The sequence below is a fragment of the Oryza sativa genome, chromosome 2, assembly GCF_034140825.1.
Source record: "Oryza sativa Japonica Group chromosome 2, ASM3414082v1".
In the NCBI taxonomy this organism is placed as follows: Eukaryota; Viridiplantae; Streptophyta; class Magnoliopsida; order Poales; family Poaceae; genus Oryza; species Oryza sativa.
This window is the reverse complement of record NC_089036.1, coordinates 33,472,188-33,491,945: the sequence shown is the minus strand read 5'-3', so window position 1 is coordinate 33,491,945 and position 19,758 is coordinate 33,472,188. Positions and strand designations below refer to the sequence as shown.

Below are 19,758 nucleotides of genomic sequence, written 5' to 3'. Positions count from 1 at the left end.
ACTGAGTCAAATTAGCCACGTAGGCGCCACGTCAGCCAAAACCGCCCTCAAAATCGTCGAGGGACCTATTCTACACCGGTTTTGATAGTTGAGTGACCCGTTGTGTGACGGAAACCCGTTGTGCGCCCTCAGATGAACTTATTCCCCACGGATAATCCCGGCATGGAAAGGATACCGGCCCACAGAAAAATATGTTTTCGGTTAAGCCCAGTCTGGATTTTAACCCGGCCCATCCCGGTGTTTTCCCTGCGCCCCGGCCCGGGAATAAATCATCTACTCCCGAGGCGTGGAAAAAAACCTCGAGAGGAGGCGGCGGCGCAACGAAGACGCGGCGCGCGGCGGGCGGCGCGACCCGAAGGCGACGGCGACGGCGACAGCACGGCTCTCTCATCCGGCCGCCACCTTCTTTCCGGTGAGCACGCTGCCTTTCCTCCTCTCCCCTCCTCTTCCAAATCTAGGGTTAGGGTTTCCTTCTCTTCTCCCTTTCCTGTCGTCGCCGCCATCCCGTCGAACACCGCTCCCGGTCGCAGCATAGCGTCGGCGCATCCACTCTGCCGCCGCCGCCGCCCATCGCCCTCGCCCACTGCGCCACCGCCGTGGCGCCCTCGGAGAAGAAGAGGCGGAGGAGAGCACAAGGCGATTCTTTGACTATTCTTGTTGTTCTTGCTGTTCTTGTAAACTCCACCTCGTCGATAGCGTCCTTGAGCTGCAGCGACCAGTTCATCATGCTGGGGTCGTTGATCCGCTGCTTCTTCACTAAACTCACTACGCTGTTCATCTCCTCCAGGAAATTTGCCCCGCTGTTAAGCTTCTCCTGGAAACCGTCCATCCATTTGTGCATCTTTTCTCTGTTAAGCATGATGATCTATTTATCCTAGTTTAGGATTCCAAAATTTTGATTATTTGGGTGCAAGCATTTTAAGTAGTACTGCATATGGTACTGCCATTGCAAGTTCACAATTTGGCTTTAGGATAGGTGAAAAAAGATTCAATACCATATAATATGCTTGTAATTGAGGCTGCAAAGCGGGAGCTAGGCAGTTACAGCTAGCTGAAGTGAAAATCTAGTGGATCTCCTGATATGCAGCAGTTGATGCTGAAGGACATCATGTGATGCTTCTATTTGAGCAGTTTTTGTCATCTTACAAGCAGAGTCACTTTCATTTCAATATCTATTTTCATTTAAAATTACTGAGCCTATAGAATTTTTCACACCAAGCTTCACTACTAAACTTGACATTTGGCATAATAGAACCGCTTCAGTAATTAAAATGTGATGCCTATAACATCTTATTGCTTTACCTTGATCCGAAAATTGGTTAATTTGGACTAATTTGCCAATTCTTAGAGTGTGAAGACAGGTTGGGTTGTACTGCACTAATTTCTTTATTGTTGTTCCAAGCATAATATTCCTCTCACTAGATGTAATGCACTGGTACATATAAAGTACCAACTGGTGATCCTTGTCCAATTTAAAATAACTGTCTTGTTGAAAAGCATAACATGAAGTGACAGACTTGTTGCAGAGACATATGCATCTGTGTATGATGAGAAGTAGAGATGGAGCTTAGGGCTTCTTGTGTACTGCAATGAATTTACAGCATTCACTGCAATCACCATTGCTTATCATCTCCCTGGTTCCATGCCCTCTCTTTTTTGTTACTGTTAAATTCTGATGATCAATTGGCAATTGAGGTGTCTGTTCCTTTTGAAGTTTTTATAATTGATATAAGGACAACTGCTTGATATTAGTATATAAGCATCTCTTCTTGGACTTGCTTGTTGAATCTGTACCTACAACTTTCCTGTCTAGTTTTTGCTACAATGCTTTCATAGATGTTGTACAGAAGGGAAAATTTGGTTGTTATCCACTGCGCTTTTGCATACTTGTTTACTGTGAATACTTGTTTACTATGGAGCTAGTAGTGCCATCTTATTAACTATTGGTTATCCTTTTCAGTCACAGAAGGCTATAGTTCGTCATTTGGAGCAATCACTGATGTTGGATTTTATGTAATTAAAATGTGATGGTAGCAGCTTCATGAAGTACTTAAACTCTCATTTTGGGAGATCCTGGGAGAAGTTTGGGTTTTGTTGTGTATTTAGACTTAGCTAGTGCAGCCTGTTTTGAGTTTGCTATGTGAGATATTTGGAAAGTGAAAATAATTGTATTTATTACGCAACCCTCCTACTACACGAAGTAGTCTAAGAGGGTCCCATAATCGTATAAAAGTGGAGACACAAAGTTTAGGGGTGAGACTCTCTTTCACTATTCAATCATCCAATCAACTGTACAAATGAGTAGCCCCCTCCTCTCTTTATATAGTGCATTCCAATATATGGAAGGTTTGATGATAGGCCCAATAAGTGTATTTGGGCCAGGCCTTCATGGGCCAAGCCCAAAGTTTCTTAACAGTATTATTACCATTTGTCTGCTGACAAGACATGTTTGTGATGTGCTTCTTGCTTGAAGAAATAGACGCATACACTGTTATCTTCAGTGTTAGCAGTATTTTTCATGACATCAACAACTTCTGTGTATGATTTTTGCATAAGTCAAATTTAATGCGCTATTTATTGGAGTATTCAGCCGCTTCAGTAGTTTCTTGCTTGATTGGACTTCTCCATGGGTTAATTCCCAGCCAAAACCGAACACAGGTTTTAGGAGAGGGATTAGGAGAGGCAAAGGGAATCATCCCCACAGGGTTTGAGTGAGATGGGAATTGGGAGGGATTCACTCAATCCTAGGATCCCTTGGGGATTAATTCCCAATCAACCAAACAAGCCCTAAAGGAGATGTGTGAAAGTGCAAAACTCAAACCCCGGCGTCCGCGCGCGCGGCGCCGACGAGCGCGGAGCCCTCGAGGACGTCCCTGATGGCCTTGGCGTAGCACGCGCGCAGCCGCCGCAGCGCCCGCCTGTACATCGCCGCCACCACCCACCGCAGCCGCAGCCTCCGGAGCGCCCCCATAAACCGCCGCGGCCTCCTGCTGCCGTCGCCGAGCCGCACCACCGCCATCTTCCTCCTCCTCACCCTGCAGCTTCCGTGCAGAATCGTCAGAGTCCGCCGCGTCGTCGCGCGGAACGCAGCGTCTCGCCGCGGCGCCACAGCGACGTGGCCGTCCATCTGCTCCGGACTCGTGATCTCCAGCTTGTTGAAACGCTTGTTAATTTGCTGCTTGTGCTTGGTCGCCTAGCCGCGTGTCCACCTGCAGCTGCGACGACTTACGAGTAGTATTTAAGCGTGATCTCCGTATGAGTTGGTCTACGAGATCGTCGAGATGTGTCATGCTGATAGAAGTATAGAACTCGCGTCAGCTAGTAGCAGTTGGTGTAGCACGTACTGTGCAGGTGTGACTCGTGAGGTCAGGTGTAGTTGAAGCACCGAGCAGCTGTGCATGAATCGTGCGTTCATGCTCCTTCCAGCTACCTAATTACTGATTTAAATCTGCTTAAACTTTGAATTTGCCATTTCCGTCAGACACGCGGCCGGCCGATCCCGGTGTTGACGCTGGTTGGCCGGATGATCCAACCAAAACAACGGAACGCAGCAGTGGAGGCCCAGCTCGAAAATTGTTGGCTGGGCTGGCGGTGTAACGACGGCCCAGGCCCTTTTCTGTAACTGAGCCAGTCACGGCCTCACGGGGCCGTAAACACGCCATGAATTGATTGTGATATATTGGGCTCAGGGCTGTCTCGCTTCGTTGTCCTCCAGGCTCCAGTAGGATTTGATCGGGATTTTACTTAGCATCAGTCCAGAGAGTATACCACTATACCAGATCAGAACATAAACAAAAGCAACAAAACACATGCAAATCTTGAGGCGCAGTTGGACTTTATTAACGCCTGAACGTACGGTAGGATGTCTGCTCTGATGGGAATCATCTTAGACTGAAATTTTGTCCTTGTGTCCATCCTTAAGCCTACTATTTGCAATAGCTTCAGTGAGTTACTATTGCGTATTACTGCTGGCTACGAAAAGGGAAGTGACAGACTGTTACTTCATCCGTTTTACAATGTAACTTATTCTAGCATTTTTCATATTCATATTGATACGAATGAATATATATAGATATATATGTCTAGATTTATTAATATCAATATAAACATGGAAAATGCTATAATGACTTACATTATGAAACGGAGGGAGTACTCGTTATTATATATGCAAGCCAACTACGATTAGCGCTTATCTTAGTTCCAGCAGACGGCAGTTGAGAGTTGAGACGTGAGGAGGGAACAGAATCTCGACAGACTAATTATTCGATGACAAATTGGGACAGATGCCCAGATTGATCTGAACTCTACTGTAAGACATGTGCAAGGAGTAAAATTCGGAAGACCAGCCTACATAAAGTACTAATTACTTCATCGAACAGACTGATCTGAAGCAATCAAGCGAATATATTTTTTTCTCTTACTATCTTCTCTCTTCTTTAACATAATATAATTATTTTTTTCAGATCCGGAAAGTTGTACTACATGCTAGCTAATTACGAACAGGATGAACACTGATCATTGTCGAGAACTCGAGATCCATAAAATGAAGAGAGAAAAAAGATCAGCACTGGAATTCATCATGGACAGTTAACCACGTCTATACACAGGGGTGCTACTGCTCCATGGCTTCATGTTCTTCATGCACAGGCCAGAACGGTGCTGCAGACATGCACGCGCTCATCAGTAGCCGACGGCGACCACCGGCGCGAACGCAGTGCCGAACGAGCAGTCGGCGGCGGCCTGCGAGCGCAGCGTGCTCATGGCCGCCGCGCCCTCGAGGAGGTCCTGGACCGCCTTGGCGTAGTACGCGCGCAGCCGCCGCAGCGAGCGGCGGTACAGCGCCGCCAGCCACCGCACCCGCAGCCGCCGGAACGCACCGAACAGCCGCCTCCGCCCGCCGGCGCCGCCGCCGAGCCTCGCCACCGCCATCTTCCTCTTCCTCCTCTCGCCAGCCGGTACCAGCGGCGCCCCCGCCTCCTCCGCCGCCCTGGCCGGCCGCCGCGGCACCCGGAACAGCTTGACTCTCCTCGCGCCGGCGTGGCCGGCCGTGTGCTTCACATCCACCATCTCCTCTCTCTTCTCTCTTGCTCTTTGCTTGCCGATGAGAATGTAACAAGATGCGTTTAAGCCCGTGATTAGTGAAGACTAACTAAAGAAATTGTTTAGCTCGTAGCATCTTGCTTGCTTTTTATATAAGAAGTGATTACGGGAGATCGTGATGGCGATATCTCTTGGGAAAATGGTGAGAGGTTAGAGCTGAGAAGCTGACGTGCTATATTAAGCTACACAGTACAGTACTACTACGAGACACCCTTGCTTAGTTAATCAGTAACCTGTCATGGAGGTTAAGCTAAAAAAGTTTTTACTGTCGTCAAGAAGAGAGAATTTTCAGTCTACTCAGGAGTATATCTTTAAATGCACAGATGCAATGATGCATCACTGTTTCACTTATTGTGCTGCTGTTCTTCCGTGTGGAAAAGGGAAGATGAATATGTTTAGCATTTCATTTTTCAAGTTTGTTCGTTCACGGATTGTGACGGGTTTGTGGATGATAAAATTCTATACGCTAAAAAAGCATGGGCGCCAATTTATGTTGGTTCAATCCTAGCCACCCCTATAACCGTTTGAGGGACTGACATACTGACAGTGACAAACAGCTATACTTGATTATATTTTACCGACCATTCATGATCACCACATACTGATAATAATAGATACAATTGATAAATTTAGGAAATGATATCGTACGAGTGAGTACTTTGGAATTGTACATGGGCTCCTATTTACTTCCTCCGTCGTACAATGCAGATATTCTTTATCTATTTTCTTTTCGACTTATCATAATTTATATCATTTAATTTTACATACTCCTTAAATTTCTGCAAAAGTTCTACTAGCAAAATACTTAGATAGTCGATTCAATTGTTCCAAAATGGCGTAACTGCACGGCTACGTGAGCAAAAAAAAGCACGCAGAGGTCAAAGCTTATTACTGATGGATATGGGAGAGATGAGATTCCGCTGCCATCTGCTTTGTACTCGTGTCCTGACTCATCTTAGAGCTATCAGCACGGAAAAAATAATTGATATAAAGAAATTATAGGCAAAGTATGCGTCAGAGCTTACCTCAGCCGGCATGGAAGATTTTCAATTTGCATGCTACTACGATTCGCACTTGTGCTTATAATATTGGCCATTCGTCTCCAGAGAATCACAGGTTTTATTATATTTGGAGCACATAAATAATTAAGAAACACATGCTGTATTGTTTTATGGAGCAAAAATCAAGAATTCGTGTAGTGTTTTCTTGATTTGACGTCGGGGATACTGTGGTACAATCAATTCGTATAAAATCGTTAATTGGACCACCGAAAAAAGCATCAGCCCAAGACTGCCAAGTGATACAAGTAATCAAGACACTCAAGCTGAATTGGTTTGTTGATTTTCTCAACTCAAATTGTTAAAAGGAGTATTTTTTAAAAAAAAATTATATACAAAAGTTACTTTAAAAACTATATTAATTCACTTTTAAGTTTTTAACTAATACTAAATTATTCCTGAGTTAATTTATCGTACCGTTTTACGTGCGTATTAGTCTCAAGGCGCATTTCTTTTGCTAAAGTTCGTTGCTGTAATCCCTTCCCGGCCGGCCCAACTAATAACGGCCCGTAACTACGTAAGCGGGGATCCCGTTCCGACCCAATTTGTTGGCGTTTCATACTTCCATTACTGGGCCGAGTGGATCGATCAGCCTCCCGGCGGGCTAGCTTGATGGGCCAGATGCTATAAAACTTGGGATTTTTTTTATTTATACATTTTTTTATTAAAATATTTACAAAAATAATTTTTTTTCGAAAATTTACAAATCTAATCACCTGCCGCCCTGGCGGCAAGGGACCTAAATGCAAAATTTTTATTTGTGTTCAAACCCTTTCTACCGGTTTTAATTGCTTAAAAACTAATAATGCTTATTCGATACTCTAAATGATTTTAAATGAAAAAGTGATAAATTACAAAGTTATAGATCTCATCAAGATCTACAACTTTTATATAAAGTTTATCTCCATCCAATGTCGTTTGAAATGTAGATCTGAGATTTTTTTAAATGTGTTTTATATTTTGTAACGAATATTTGGATATCTAAAACATCTTAAATGAAAAATTTGTTAACTAAAAAGTTGTAGATCTCATTGAGATCTATAATTTTGATATAAAGTTTTATTTCATCTGACTTTATATAATATAATTTTAAATTGTAAAATCATAGAGCTAACAAGTTGTGCTGAAAAATTTACATTTAGATCCCTTGCCGCCTTTTGGAAGGGCGATTTTTAAAAATCCCAAAAGGCGGCAGGCGATTAAATTTGTAAATTTTCAAAACTAAAAACTATTTTTGTAAATATTTTAATAAAAAAATTCTAAAACTTGGTGCGCTTGCGGAGAAGATATACGGCGACGAAGCATGTGGCGCAGCAACGCTTCTGCGTGTGAAGATCGTGCAGCACGGATGTCGCTTGGGAAGAGCAGAAACGCTATTGCCTGAACTCGACATCCGGTGTTTCTTCCCAACTACGCCTGGACTATTGATGATAGATCGCGGTAGATTGCCGGTGACAACAAGGTGGCATAGTGACAAGGAGAAAAATCCGTCGCCGCTGTCACCACTGAATTTGTTGCCGTTGCTTGCAGTGGACATGAAAATGGACATATGTCCAGATACATTGTATGGTGTCCCATTCACTTTAAGTAATTTTCTATGTAACGGACATATAAAACCAAACTAATATCAAATGTGGCACATATCAATACTATAAATCTGAAAGTATATCTGTCTAAATTAATACTCCATCCGTCCCATAAGAGCAGGTACAATAGCATACTATTAGCCAACTATAAACATATTTTAATGAGATAAAAAATGAGAGAGAAGAGCAGCGGGCTATAGATATGTAGCTAGCTGCAGCACGGACTCCAAGAAGCAGAGTGTGTATGACAGGTGGGGTCATACATTAATAGTATAGTAAGCAATTATTGTATGAAATAGCTATTAAATCGGCTATAGATGAATTGGAGGTAGTAGTGGACTATACTATTAAACTTGCTCTAATATAGAAACCTAAGACCGGATGAGAAAATTCATAGCACAACGAATCTGGACAACATGTTTGGATTCGTTGTACTATGAAGTGTCCCATTCGGTTCTAAGTTTATATATTATGGAACGGAGGGGGTAGAAATTAATAGTACTACGGTGTGTCACATCCAATCCTAGATTTTCTTTTTGAGACATAGGGAGTACTACTCACAAAAACCCCACTTGTAGGTTTGTGAGTTTAACATTTGACCGTCTATTTTATTTTAAAAATTTATAAGAAAATTAGAAAAATTAGTCACGCGCAAAATACTATTTATATTTTATTATCTAATAATAACAAAAATACTAATTTTAAAACGTTTAAATAAAACAAAAACTCAAACGTTATATCAAAGACTGAAAATGGAGTTTCTATGGACGGAGTGAGAGTACATCCTGATGAAAACGAGCACGAAACTGGTCCTAAACTGGAGCAGCAGTCACGGATAAACCGGAGAAAAAATCGATAAAAATGAGATACTTAGACTTGTGAGGCCCGACGTGTCCAATCCGATGCCGCAAAAGTAACCCGACGACCGAACGGGTAAAGAATCCCACGAGCCCACGCCGGCATCGCCATTGGCCAATCCAGATCCAGACCCGGTGAAAGGGCCCACCACTTATTTAGTTCTCCAGGCCGCATTGGCGTCGAGTCATCGACCAATCCAATCCGCTCCCCCGGTGCGCCATGGCTACCCTCCGCCATCTCGCCGCCGTGCTCCTCATCCTCTTCGCCGCCGCGTCGCCGGCGGCGGCGGCCGCGAGAGAGCAGTCGACGTACATCCTCCACCTCGCGCCCGAGCACCCGGCGCTCAGGGCCACGCGCGTCGGCGGCGGCGGCGGCGCCGTGTTCCTCGGCCGCCTCCTTCGCCTCCCGCGCCATCTGCGCGCACCGCGGCCACGGTTGCTCTACTCCTACGCGCACGCAGCGACGGGGGTCGCGGCGCGCCTCACCCCCGAACAGGCGGCGCACGTCGAGGCGCAGCCTGGGGTGCTCGCCGTCCACCCCGACCAGGCGCGCCAGCTGCACACCACCCATACCCCGGCGTTCCTCCACCTTACCCAGGCTTCCGGGCTCCTGCCCGCCGCCGCCTCCGGTGGCGCGTCGTCACCCATCGTCGGGGTGCTCGACACCGGGATCTACCCCATCGGCCGCGGCTCCTTCGCGCCCACCGACGGGCTCGGCCCGCCGCCCGCGTCCTTCTCCGGCGGATGCGTCTCCACCGCCTCCTTCAACGCCTCCGCCTACTGCAACAACAAGCTCATCGGCGCAAAGTTCTTCTACAAGGGATACGAGGCTGCTCTCGGCCACGCCATCGATGAGACGGAGGAGTCCAAGTCGCCACTGGACACCGAGGGCCACGGGACCCACACCGCCTCCACCGCCGCAGGGTCGCCGGTGACCGGCGCCGGGTTCTTCGACTACGCGCGTGGCCAGGCGGTGGGCATGTCCCCCGCGGCGCACATCGCCGCGTACAAGATCTGCTGGAAGTCCGGTTGCTACGACTCCGACATCCTCGCCGCCATGGACGAGGCCGTCGCGGACGGCGTCGACGTCATATCCCTCTCCGTCGGCGCCGGCGGCTACGCCCCGAGCTTCTTCCGCGACTCCATCGCCATCGGCTCCTTCCACGCCGTTAGCAAGGGCATCGTGGTGTCCGCGTCCGCCGGCAACTCCGGCCCCGGCGAGTACACCGCGACGAACATCGCGCCATGGATACTGACCGTCGGCGCATCTACCATCGACCGCGAATTCCCGGCTGATGTGGTTCTAGGCAACGGTCAGGTCTACGGCGGCGTGTCCCTGTACTCCGGCGAACCCCTGAACTCCACACTGCTCCCGGTGGTGTACGCCGGCGACTGCGGGTCTCGGCTTTGCATAATCGGCGAGCTCGATCCAGCGAAGGTTTCCGGCAAGATCGTTCTGTGTGAGCGTGGGAGCAACGCCCGTGTGGCGAAAGGCGGGGCAGTGAAGGTGGCCGGCGGTGCCGGCATGATTCTGGTGAACACGGCGGAGAGCGGCGAGGAGCTGGTTGCCGACTCCCACCTCGTCCCGGCGACAATGGTGGGGCAGAAATTCGGCGACAAGATCAAGTACTACGTCCAGAGCGATCCGTCGCCGACGGCGACCATCGTGTTCCGGGGCACGGTCATCGGGAAGTCGCCGTCCGCGCCGCGCGTCGCGGCGTTCTCGAGCCGGGGCCCCAACTACCGCGCGCCGGAGATCCTCAAGCCGGACGTCATTGCCCCCGGCGTCAACATCCTCGCGGCGTGGACCGGCGAGTCTGCGCCCACCGACCTCGACATCGACCCGAGGCGCGTGGAGTTCAACATCATCTCCGGCACGTCCATGTCGTGCCCGCACGTCAGCGGCCTCGCCGCGCTGCTCCGCCAGGCGCAACCGGACTGGAGCCCGGCGGCGATCAAGTCGGCGCTCATGACCACGGCGTACAACGTGGACAACTCCAGCGCGGTCATCAAGGACCTGGCTACCGGGACCGAGTCGACGCCGTTCGTCCGTGGCGCCGGCCACGTCGACCCCAACCGCGCGCTCGACCCTGGCCTCGTGTACGACGCCGGGACCGAAGACTACGTCTCCTTCCTCTGCACGCTCGGCTACTCCCCCTCCATCATCTCCCTCTTCACAACAGACGGCTCCGTCGCCAACTGTTCGACGAAATTCCCCCGCACCGGGGACCTCAACTACCCCGCCTTCGCCGTCGTCCTATCCTCCTACAAAGATTCAGTCACCTACCACAGGGTGGTGCGCAACGTCGGCAGCAACGCCAATGCCGTCTACGAAGCCAAGATCGACAGCCCGTCCGGTGTGGATGTCACGGTGAGCCCAAGCAAGCTGGTGTTCGACGAGAGCCACCAGAGCCTGTCCTACGACATCACCATCGCCGCGTCGGGTAACCCGGTGATCGTCGACACCGAGTACACCTTCGGGTCGGTCACCTGGAGCGACGGCGTGCACGACGTCACTAGCCCCATCGCCGTGACATGGCCGTCGAACGGCCGAGCAGCATCCATGTAGAGTAGTGTTGGAAATTTGGGTGTCTTCTGGTTTGGTGGCAATGGGGACAGCTTGTATAGGTCCTTCTTGGACAGAGATCTCCACGCATGAGACCAAATCCTTCCATGAAGCTTAGTGCTCCCATGGCTTCATGGAAGGGATCGGTTGCCTGTTCATCGCTATGCACATGTGTAACTCACTGGATTGGAGTGGTGAATAATTTTATTTATGCTAAATTACCTGGATTCCCATGCTAGAAGTTATTAGACTTCATTTCATCAGATAGGTGTACTGAATAAGATGTAATTCCCTTCATTTCAAATTACTTGTCATTCTAGTTTTACCATAAATCAAACTGTTGTAGCAAGGGGTCACCACCGTCCCTCCATATTCGGCCCAAAACACTATAGAGGAAGAGATTGGGTAAGATTGAGTTTTTATCATAAGTATCCTAGTGGCAAAGGGTCATTCGAATAGGGAAAACGGTAAAATGCCATTCGAGTTGGAAAACACTGTTCGAGTCGGAAAATACCGTTCGAGTGAGTTCTTCTCACTAAGTCTCATTATCCGTTTTGGGTATTTCCTAAGTTAATAACAGGTCAGCTACCAGGTAAATCGGAAAGGATGATCGAGATGGAAAAGACTACATGCCATGGAAAAGACCCATGGTGGTGGAAAAGACCCTCGGTCGTGGAGAAAACCCATGGTGGTGGAAAAGACCCTCGGTCGTGGAGAAGACCCATGGTGATGGAAAAGACTCTTGGTCATGAAGAAGGCAACTTGGACAATAAAGATGCCAAGAGAATATTCCTGGGAACCACTCAACCACTCCATCTAGCTGGCACCAAAAACTATAATGACCCCTATAATGTACCAAAATGCCCTTAGAGTTTGCTCATATGGCATGGGCACGATTGTAATTTCATGTGGGCCCAACGAAGGGCACAATTGTAATCTCATATGTAAATCTATGAACTATATAAGGCTGACAAAAAAACCTGTAGCAGACAGGACATATTGGAATACTAAAAATCTTGTCAGTAAAAGTGTGTGTTTATTTTGTATTCGGGCTCATTTCTCAGGATAGGCGGGAAAAGGGTGTTTTCCCGTCTATCCCTAATCTTGTCCATGACCTTGGGTCACGACACAAACATTTTTATCATTGACAATATAAATTTGTCGAATTCAACAACATGCAAAATATAAATAATATGAAAGTTATTCTCGCGGTAAACTATCAATTTATTAACAATTGATGGACAGATATACAAATGATCGATTCAAGATAAAACTAGAATGCAATAATTTGAAACGGTGGGAGAAATAGTGTATTACTAGCAAATAAATGTTGGGTAGGCTGCCATTATCTGTGTTGCTTCTAGGCTGGACCATATGGTACCATGCATTTATTTCTTGGGTTCAGTTTATTGTCTTTTAACTCTTTTATGCTTGCAAGACATTGAGCTGGTACCCGCATTTTCAGAACGTACGCTTTTTTTTAAAAAAAAATTGCTTTCATGCTTGATTTTTGCAAAGTTGTAATAACGTAACTAAGCAAACAAAGTGTTGGAATAGTTACTTGAACAGTATAATTCGGCTGAATACTCCATTGATTTATTGATATATATTCTCGATTTTATTTATCATGCATGCACGATACAAAAGTGTAGGATTACACCACACCGGGATTATTGTACTAGCGAGGAAGCAGCAAGCTGCTTATTCGGAAAAAAACATTACACACTGCAAAGCAAAGCTGTAAACTAGATGGACATCGTAGCCAGATCATGCATGCGTATTGATCGAGAGGGTTAGAGCAGCTGCTCGATCAAATGGCCGCGACGGCGGCGCTCTGAGACGGCGGCCAGGTGACGGCGATGGGGCTCCTCACCTTGTGCGCGCCGTCGCTCCAGACGATGGAACCGTGCGTGTACTCGTCGAAGCTGCCGGAGGACACCGTGCGGATGACGACGTCGTACGTCCTCGTCTGGTGCTCCGCGTCGAACACCAGCTTCGACGGCCTGATGCGGAGCTGCGTGCCCGGCGGTGGCACCCCGCCGACGGTGTACACGGCGTCGACGCTGCCGCCGACGTTGCGCACGGTGCGTCGCACCGTGATATCGTCGCCGTACGCCTTGACCGCCACCGAGATGGACGCGCGGTTCAGGTCCGCCACGGTGGTGCTCGCCCGCGTCGAACAGTTGGTGATCGTTCCGTCCCTCAAGAAGATACCGACGATATCCTCGTCGGAGTAGCCGAGCGCGCACAGGACGTCGAGGTAGTCGTCGACGCCGGCGTCGTAGACGAGCCCCGGGTCAAGGCCGCTGTTCGGGTCGACATGGCCGGCCCGAGCTCGAACGGCCCGGCCGGCTTGCCCGTGGCCATGTCAGCGATGGCATTGCCGGAGCTGTCCTGGACGTACGCCGTCGTCGTCAGGGCCGACATGATCATCGCAGGGATCCAGCTTGGCCGTGCCATCTTGCGCAGCGCAGCGACGCCGCTCACGTGCGGGCACGCGGCGGATGTACCGGACAAGATGTTGAACTTGACGCGCCTCGTGTCGACGTCGAGTTCGGTTGGCGAGACGAGGCCGGACCACGCGGCGAGGATGCTGACGCCGGGGGCGACAAGGTCGGGCTTGAGGATCTCCGGCGCGGCGAGGCTCGGGCCACGGGCGGAGAAGGACGCGATCCTCGGCGACGAGCTGAGCACCGTGCCAAAGAAGAGGATCTTACCAACTGGATATGGTGTCCTGGCCATGTATCGCAAGATCTCCAATGCGGCAGCGTTAGGCACCGTGGTGCCTGGGTTGAGATGGGCAGTGGCCTTAGCATACTCACCATAACTACTACGACTAGACACGATGACACCGAATCCACCAGCCTGAGCAACGGCGACTCCTTTCTCCGCATCCAAGACCTGTCCTGCCTCGCACAGGACAATCTTGCCAGCGACTTTGGTAGCATCAAGTTTCCCGATTTCACAAGCGGCTGAGCCGGCGAAACCACCAAAGACAAGCGATTTCATGGAGCCATCTGTATCGCCGAGATAGAGCGATGTGCCAGAAAATGTCTGGCCATCGCCGAGCACAACGATCGTCTGGAATTGGCGGTTCATGCTCGATGCACCGACTGTCAACAACCATGGCGCCGTGTTGGTGACGGTTGATTCCTTTGGACCGCCGCTACCAGCGGATGCAACAACAACTATGCCCTTACGGACAGCATTGAAGCCGCTAATGGCCGTGGGATCTTGAGCAAAAGTTCTTTTGCGGTTGACAGCCAGCGAGAGGGAGATGACGTCGACGCCGTCGGCGATCGCCTCGTCCATGCCGGCGACGACGTCGGAGCCGAAGCACCCCATTTTCCAGCACACTTTGTAGACGGCGATGCGTGCACCGGGAGCCGTGCCCTTGGCAACGCCATTGGCAAGGCCAAAGAGGTTGGCATCCGACACAGGAGAGCCAGCTGCAATGGCAGCGCTGTGGGTGCCATGACCCGTCGTGTCTAGTGGCGACTTGGAATCCTCCGTCTCGTTGATCGGTTTCCCACTCGCACGCTCGTACCCCTCGTAGAACATCTTTGCACCCACAAGCTTGTTGTTACAGTAGATGCTAGCATCAAACTCTGGAGTCGACACACATTCGCCACGAAAGGTAGGAGGCGGTGTTGGGGACAAAGACGGGTCTGATACGAAGGACGCATGGTACTGTTGATGACAGCGATCACCGCATCGGTGGCACTGTTCGACTCCGCCTGTAGCCCGGAAGACGGCGAGAGGCGGAGGAACGAGGAGGAGAGGGTGGTGTGGAGCTCGTAGGCCTCGTCGCGGACCACGGCGGCGACGCAGGGGTGCGCCTCGAGGTGCGCGGCCTGCCGCGCCGTCAGCCGCGCCGCGAACCCCGTCGCGGCGTGCGCGTAGGAGTAGAGGAGGCGCGGCGGCGGGCGGGCGACGTGCGGGGGGAGGAGGAGCTCGCGGAGGAAGGGGGCGTAGTGGTCGCGGGCGATGCGGTGCGTGGCGAGGCGTGGCGCGTGCGCGGGCATGACGTGCACGATGTAGGTGGACACGTCGTCGTCTTGCTGATCGTCATGTCCTATCCATGTCGCTGCTGCTGCGGCAGCCACGGCGAGATGGCAGCATAGGACGAGCGTTGTTGTTGCTGGTGGTTTGGCCATTGGGGTGATCATGCAGTGATGCAAATGTTGGTAGTAATTAAGCGGTTTAGTGAGTTCTTGTGTGTGGAGATCAGTGGGAGGCGAGGGCCAAGCAAATTTATACATCTTACCGGCCTTGGAAGGCCTCTGGCTAGTAAGACAAGTAATGACGGTGGTGTGTGTAATGTGCTTAGTCCACAGAGTTGTTTGTACTCCCTTCACCTTCGTTCCAAACTACAAGACATGCGTATTTTTTATATTATATTTTAAACGTTAATTTCTTTCACAATATATTATCGATAATTAATATTAACATTATATGAAACTATTTTAAAATATGAATCTAAAGATATGATATGCATGTTTCTACATATACATATTATTAGCTTACTATTAGTTAATAGTTACAAATGTTATTTTTTCTAAAATTGTGGGCAGCTTATCTTTTGGAAAGGAGGGAGTAAGGCTAAGGGCAATCCCAACCCATAACACTAGACATGGTTTTCATAAACTCCACATCATCAAGAAACTAGTACTAGACACTACTCTTCCAATGCAAACACCACTATTCCATACTTCAATTTAATGCTATTTATCTCACATGATGTCTTGGATATTGTGTAGAAACCATGTCTCATGCAAGACATGATTTCCTTCTCTTTCCTCATTTATTCACTTGCCACATTATTTTTTATCCTAGGTGGTAACTTATTTAATGCTATGGACATCATCCTAGTCATTGGGTTGGGAATGCCCTAAAGCAGAATTGACAAAAAGCAGGACATTACCTGCAATTCACGGGTGTATTTAGACTTTCTTTTAATTTGGATGGCAATATCTTCTATTATACATTCTAAATTGGTGCCTCAAATAGAACCGTTCAAATATTTTTTGTTCCAAGACTTGATGCTAAAGGCTTAGGTATTCCCTTGACCTTATATTATCTGCTTTTGTTATACTATTAAAAAACATTGTGAAATTTGATCTAGCCATCAATCACGTCCGTCTTCAAAGGTGGAGGGCTTCTTTGCAACACATCAATTTTGTATTATTCTCATACAAATCAGTCAATTCCCGTAAAAATCCTTTACTCCAAAGGATGACTAGAATTCACCATCGATGGCATTCCGACGCTTGAGGTGCACAACAGGGACGGATCTATCATAGGGACAGAGGGGCTCGAGCCCTTACTTTTGACGTTGGGACTATAAGAGCCTCCATATAAGCCCTATCTTCCTTTTGTCATACATCCATAGAAAAGGACCGGGCTAAAGTTTTTCAAGTTTGTTCAGTCCCACATGTTATGTCTTATTAGATCCGCTCCTATGCACGATGATGGCAGAAGGCCACATTAGTGTTCCAATCAAACATGGTACATTGCACACAACTCGTTATCTTCGTGGTTAGTACACGTTACAATCTATTATATTACAAATACATGGCTAAACAGACGGCCTCACCCGACCCTGGGACGTGCCAGACCTGGAGAGGGACCAGATCGAACTGTCCCCCTCACTGCCATCACTAGCACCGCTGGCCATCATCGCAACAGGGGATCTGGCCTCTCGCACCAGAGAGAAACCTAGATCCCATCAGAGAGACGCCAGATCTAGACCTAGGGTGGCCAGATCTGACCGTCCCCCCCACCATCTTCAACGCAGCCGCTAGCCCGGGATGGGAGGCCGTTGGCGTCGGACGTGGGGAGGAGAGCCAAGCTCAGGACCGACGTCCACATGAGTCACCTCAAATCTGGAGAAAAAGAGGAAATGAGAAAGATAGGGAAGGAAGAAGGGGAAAGGAAGAGAGAGGGAGGAAAGGGGAGGAAGGAGGGGACGATGCAGCCGCCGGCCACCACCGCAGGGGGCAGCGTTGTCGGCGGTGGCGAGGCAGGCGAGCCGCGCTGATGAGGTGGGGGAGACGTGCCTTTGCTTCCCAGATCACCGAGAAATACGACATGGGAGTATGTCATTGTTCACAATCTCATTGTAGATTAACCAGGGAGCATGTAGATTTATAGGTCGTCATGTTACAAACTCTTAATGGGAAAATTCTACAGCTATTCCCTCCGTCCCATAAAAAACCAACATAGTATTGAATGTGACATATCTTAATAATACGAATCTGGACATACATATGTTTAGATTTATAGTACTAGGATATGTCACATCCGATTTTAGATTCGTTTTTTATGGTACGGAGGTAGCAGATATTTAGCATTTTTTTTTCTTTTTGATATTCCCCCATCCGCATCGCCAAATTCAATCATTCACTAATATTATTTGATGCGATATGACGCAAATAAACACGTGCTTGGAATAATAATCATTCATAGCTAGCTGACAGGCAGGTTGGTATTACTGGACCCGTCGGATTGATGATCTGATAGTGGGATTTTTCATGCGTGTCAATTGCAGATGGAAAATGCTACGCAGCCCTCCATTGGTCGCTGTGGTTGCAATCCTCGGTACAATCTACAGTGCGCGATACGATGAAATTGACTCGCAGGGACGAGGATATCTGGCCCTAAGTTAATTACTCGTGTGAAAACGAGTCGCCCTAAGTTAGAATTGAAATGGACTCGCGCATCAGAATTAATTTTACGTGCTTGTCAATCTATCTCTGTTGCTACAGTAAAAGCCAACGAAAAATGAAGGCACGAATGTGCGCGCCTCTACTCGTTGTAATCCTTTCGAACTGACAACGAACCAACGAAAAATCCATGGCACTCGCTTGTTCGAGTATTTTGAACGTGAACAGCTAATGACTTTTTGCTCCCCTGACGCGAAGAAACAACGACATGAACTGGCCAAAGAGACGAGTTGTCGTGTGTTATTGCCCATGTATGTGACCGTGAGTAGTACACTAGCAGTGATTACTTGAGCCTAGTGGCTGCATTATTATCAGGTGAAAATTTCTCAATATCTTCGGATATATCGTCTCTCCTAATCATCACGTTTGTTAAATAAATATAGAGATAAAATTTAGCCGGGCCTACCAAGTGAGATGGAGATGACATCAACGCCATCAGCAATCGTCTCATCTAAGGCCGCAAGGATGTCAGTGGTAATGCATTCGGGTATGTAATATTCCCAACATACCTTGTACATGGCTATACGCACACCTGGGGCCGTGCCCTTGGCAATCCCATTGGCCAAACCAAAGAGGTTGGCATTCGGGACAGCATGACTGTAGTGGAAGAAGTATGAGTGCCATGACCTATGGTGTCTAGCGGGGGGTTGCTAGCTGACGCGCGCGCGCCAGCTGCCCCCCCCTCCCCCAGCCCACAAGGCCCATCGGCCTTTTTTTTTATTCGCGATTTTTTTTTCGTTTTTTTTTATTTTTTCTTTTAGCTTTTTTTTTCTTTTTTTCTGATTACTTTTTTAAAATCTTTAGCACACGTATTTTTTTTTCAAAATGTTTTGAGTTGAAAGTTTTTTAATTATAACTTTTGAAAATTTTTAAATCTGATTTGAAAGTTTTCGAATCTCGAGTTGAAAGTTTTCGAATCTGAGTTGAAAGTTTTTAAGTCAGAGTTGAAAGTATTCAAATATGGGTTAAAAGCTTATACATATATGAAAAAATTCGGAAAAAAGAACTAACCATGTCTTGGGCCGTGTGGGCCGGCGCGTACGCGTCAATTAGGATTCCTGGTCTAGCGGTGACTTGGTCTGCACCCTCTCATCTATTGGCCCATTTTGTGCCTCGTATCCCCGGTAGAACGTCTTTGCTCCCACAAGCTTGTTGTTGCAGTAAGCGCTGGCATTGGAATCACGAAACGACGACACGCAACTACCACGGAAGGTGGGAGGCGGTGTTGGGGGCAGAGATGGGTCAGGTGCAAAGGACGCACGGTCTTTCGGATATATACCCGTGTCTATGACACCAATCACCGCGTCTACGGCGCCGTTGGACTCCGCCTGTAGCCCAAAAGACGGCGAGAGGTTGAGAAAGTCGGAGGACCATGTGGTGTGGAGCTGATAGGCCGTATCGCGGACAACGGCCGCGATGGAAGGCTGCGCCTCGAGGTGCGCGGCCTGCCGTGCCGTGAGGCGCGCCGCGAACCCCGTCGCGGCGTGCGCGTAGGAGTAGAGGAGTCGCGGAGCCGGGTCGGCGATGTGCCGCGGGAGGAGCCCGCGGACGAGCGATGCGTAGCCGCGGGTGAGACGACGAGACGCGCGGTGCGTGGGAAGGCGGCGTGGCGCGTGTGCGGGCATGACGTGCACGATGTAGGTGGACACAACGTCGTCGTCTGGCTCGCCTGCATGGCCTGCTGCTGTTGATGACGGCGGCGATGCTGCAGCAGCTGCAACGGCGAGGAGGGAGGAGGATAGCAAGAGTATGACTACGAGTGGTTTGCCCATTGGTTTGATGACCATGAGAATGTTGGCAATTAATTAAACTTAGGTTTGATGAGCTATTCTGTCATCTGTGGGGAGGTAGTGGGGAGGCCAGGGC

The 19,758-nt window shown here is 48.8% G+C and overlaps 3 protein-coding genes, 1 long non-coding RNA gene and 1 pseudogene across 4 annotated transcripts; 2 read left to right on the top strand and 3 right to left on the bottom strand.

Annotated features, from left to right (window-relative positions):
* The first annotated feature begins 248 nt into the window (after window positions 1–248).
* LOC136355392 (uncharacterized) lies at window positions 249–2,272 on the top strand. Its single transcript, XR_010739632.1, has 2 exons — window positions 249–412; window positions 1,961–2,272. It is a non-coding gene; the product is annotated as an uncharacterized lncRNA (long non-coding RNA).
* Window positions 2,273–4,386: 2,114 nt separating this feature from the next.
* On the bottom strand, window positions 4,387–5,253 carry LOC4330917 (uncharacterized). The gene has a single exon (XM_015769244.3). It carries the CDS (start codon window positions 5,065–5,067, stop codon window positions 4,681–4,683), a length of 387 nt encoding a protein of 128 aa, XP_015624730.1. The 5' UTR covers window positions 5,068–5,253; the 3' UTR covers window positions 4,387–4,680.
* Window positions 5,254–8,788: 3,535 nt separating this feature from the next.
* On the top strand, window positions 8,789–11,385 carry LOC4330916 (subtilisin-like protease SBT1.4). The gene has a single exon (XM_015770661.3). It carries the CDS (start codon window positions 8,822–8,824, stop codon window positions 11,168–11,170), a length of 2,349 nt encoding a protein of 782 aa, XP_015626147.1. The 5' UTR covers window positions 8,789–8,821; the 3' UTR covers window positions 11,171–11,385.
* A 1,431-nt stretch (window positions 11,386–12,816) lies between these two features.
* On the bottom strand, window positions 12,817–15,645 carry LOC4330915 (subtilisin-like protease SBT1.4; annotated as a pseudogene).
* Window positions 15,646–15,779: 134 nt separating this feature from the next.
* Window positions 15,780–19,758, bottom strand: LOC4330914 (subtilisin-like protease SBT1.4). The gene is made up of 2 exons (XM_015768611.3): window positions 18,904–19,758; window positions 15,780–17,052 (listed from the first exon to the last, which is right to left on the bottom strand). The coding sequence occupies exon 1, from the start codon at window positions 19,677–19,679 to the stop codon at window positions 18,942–18,944; it is 738 nt and encodes a 245-aa protein (XP_015624097.1). The 5' UTR covers window positions 19,680–19,758; the 3' UTR covers window positions 15,780–17,052; window positions 18,904–18,941.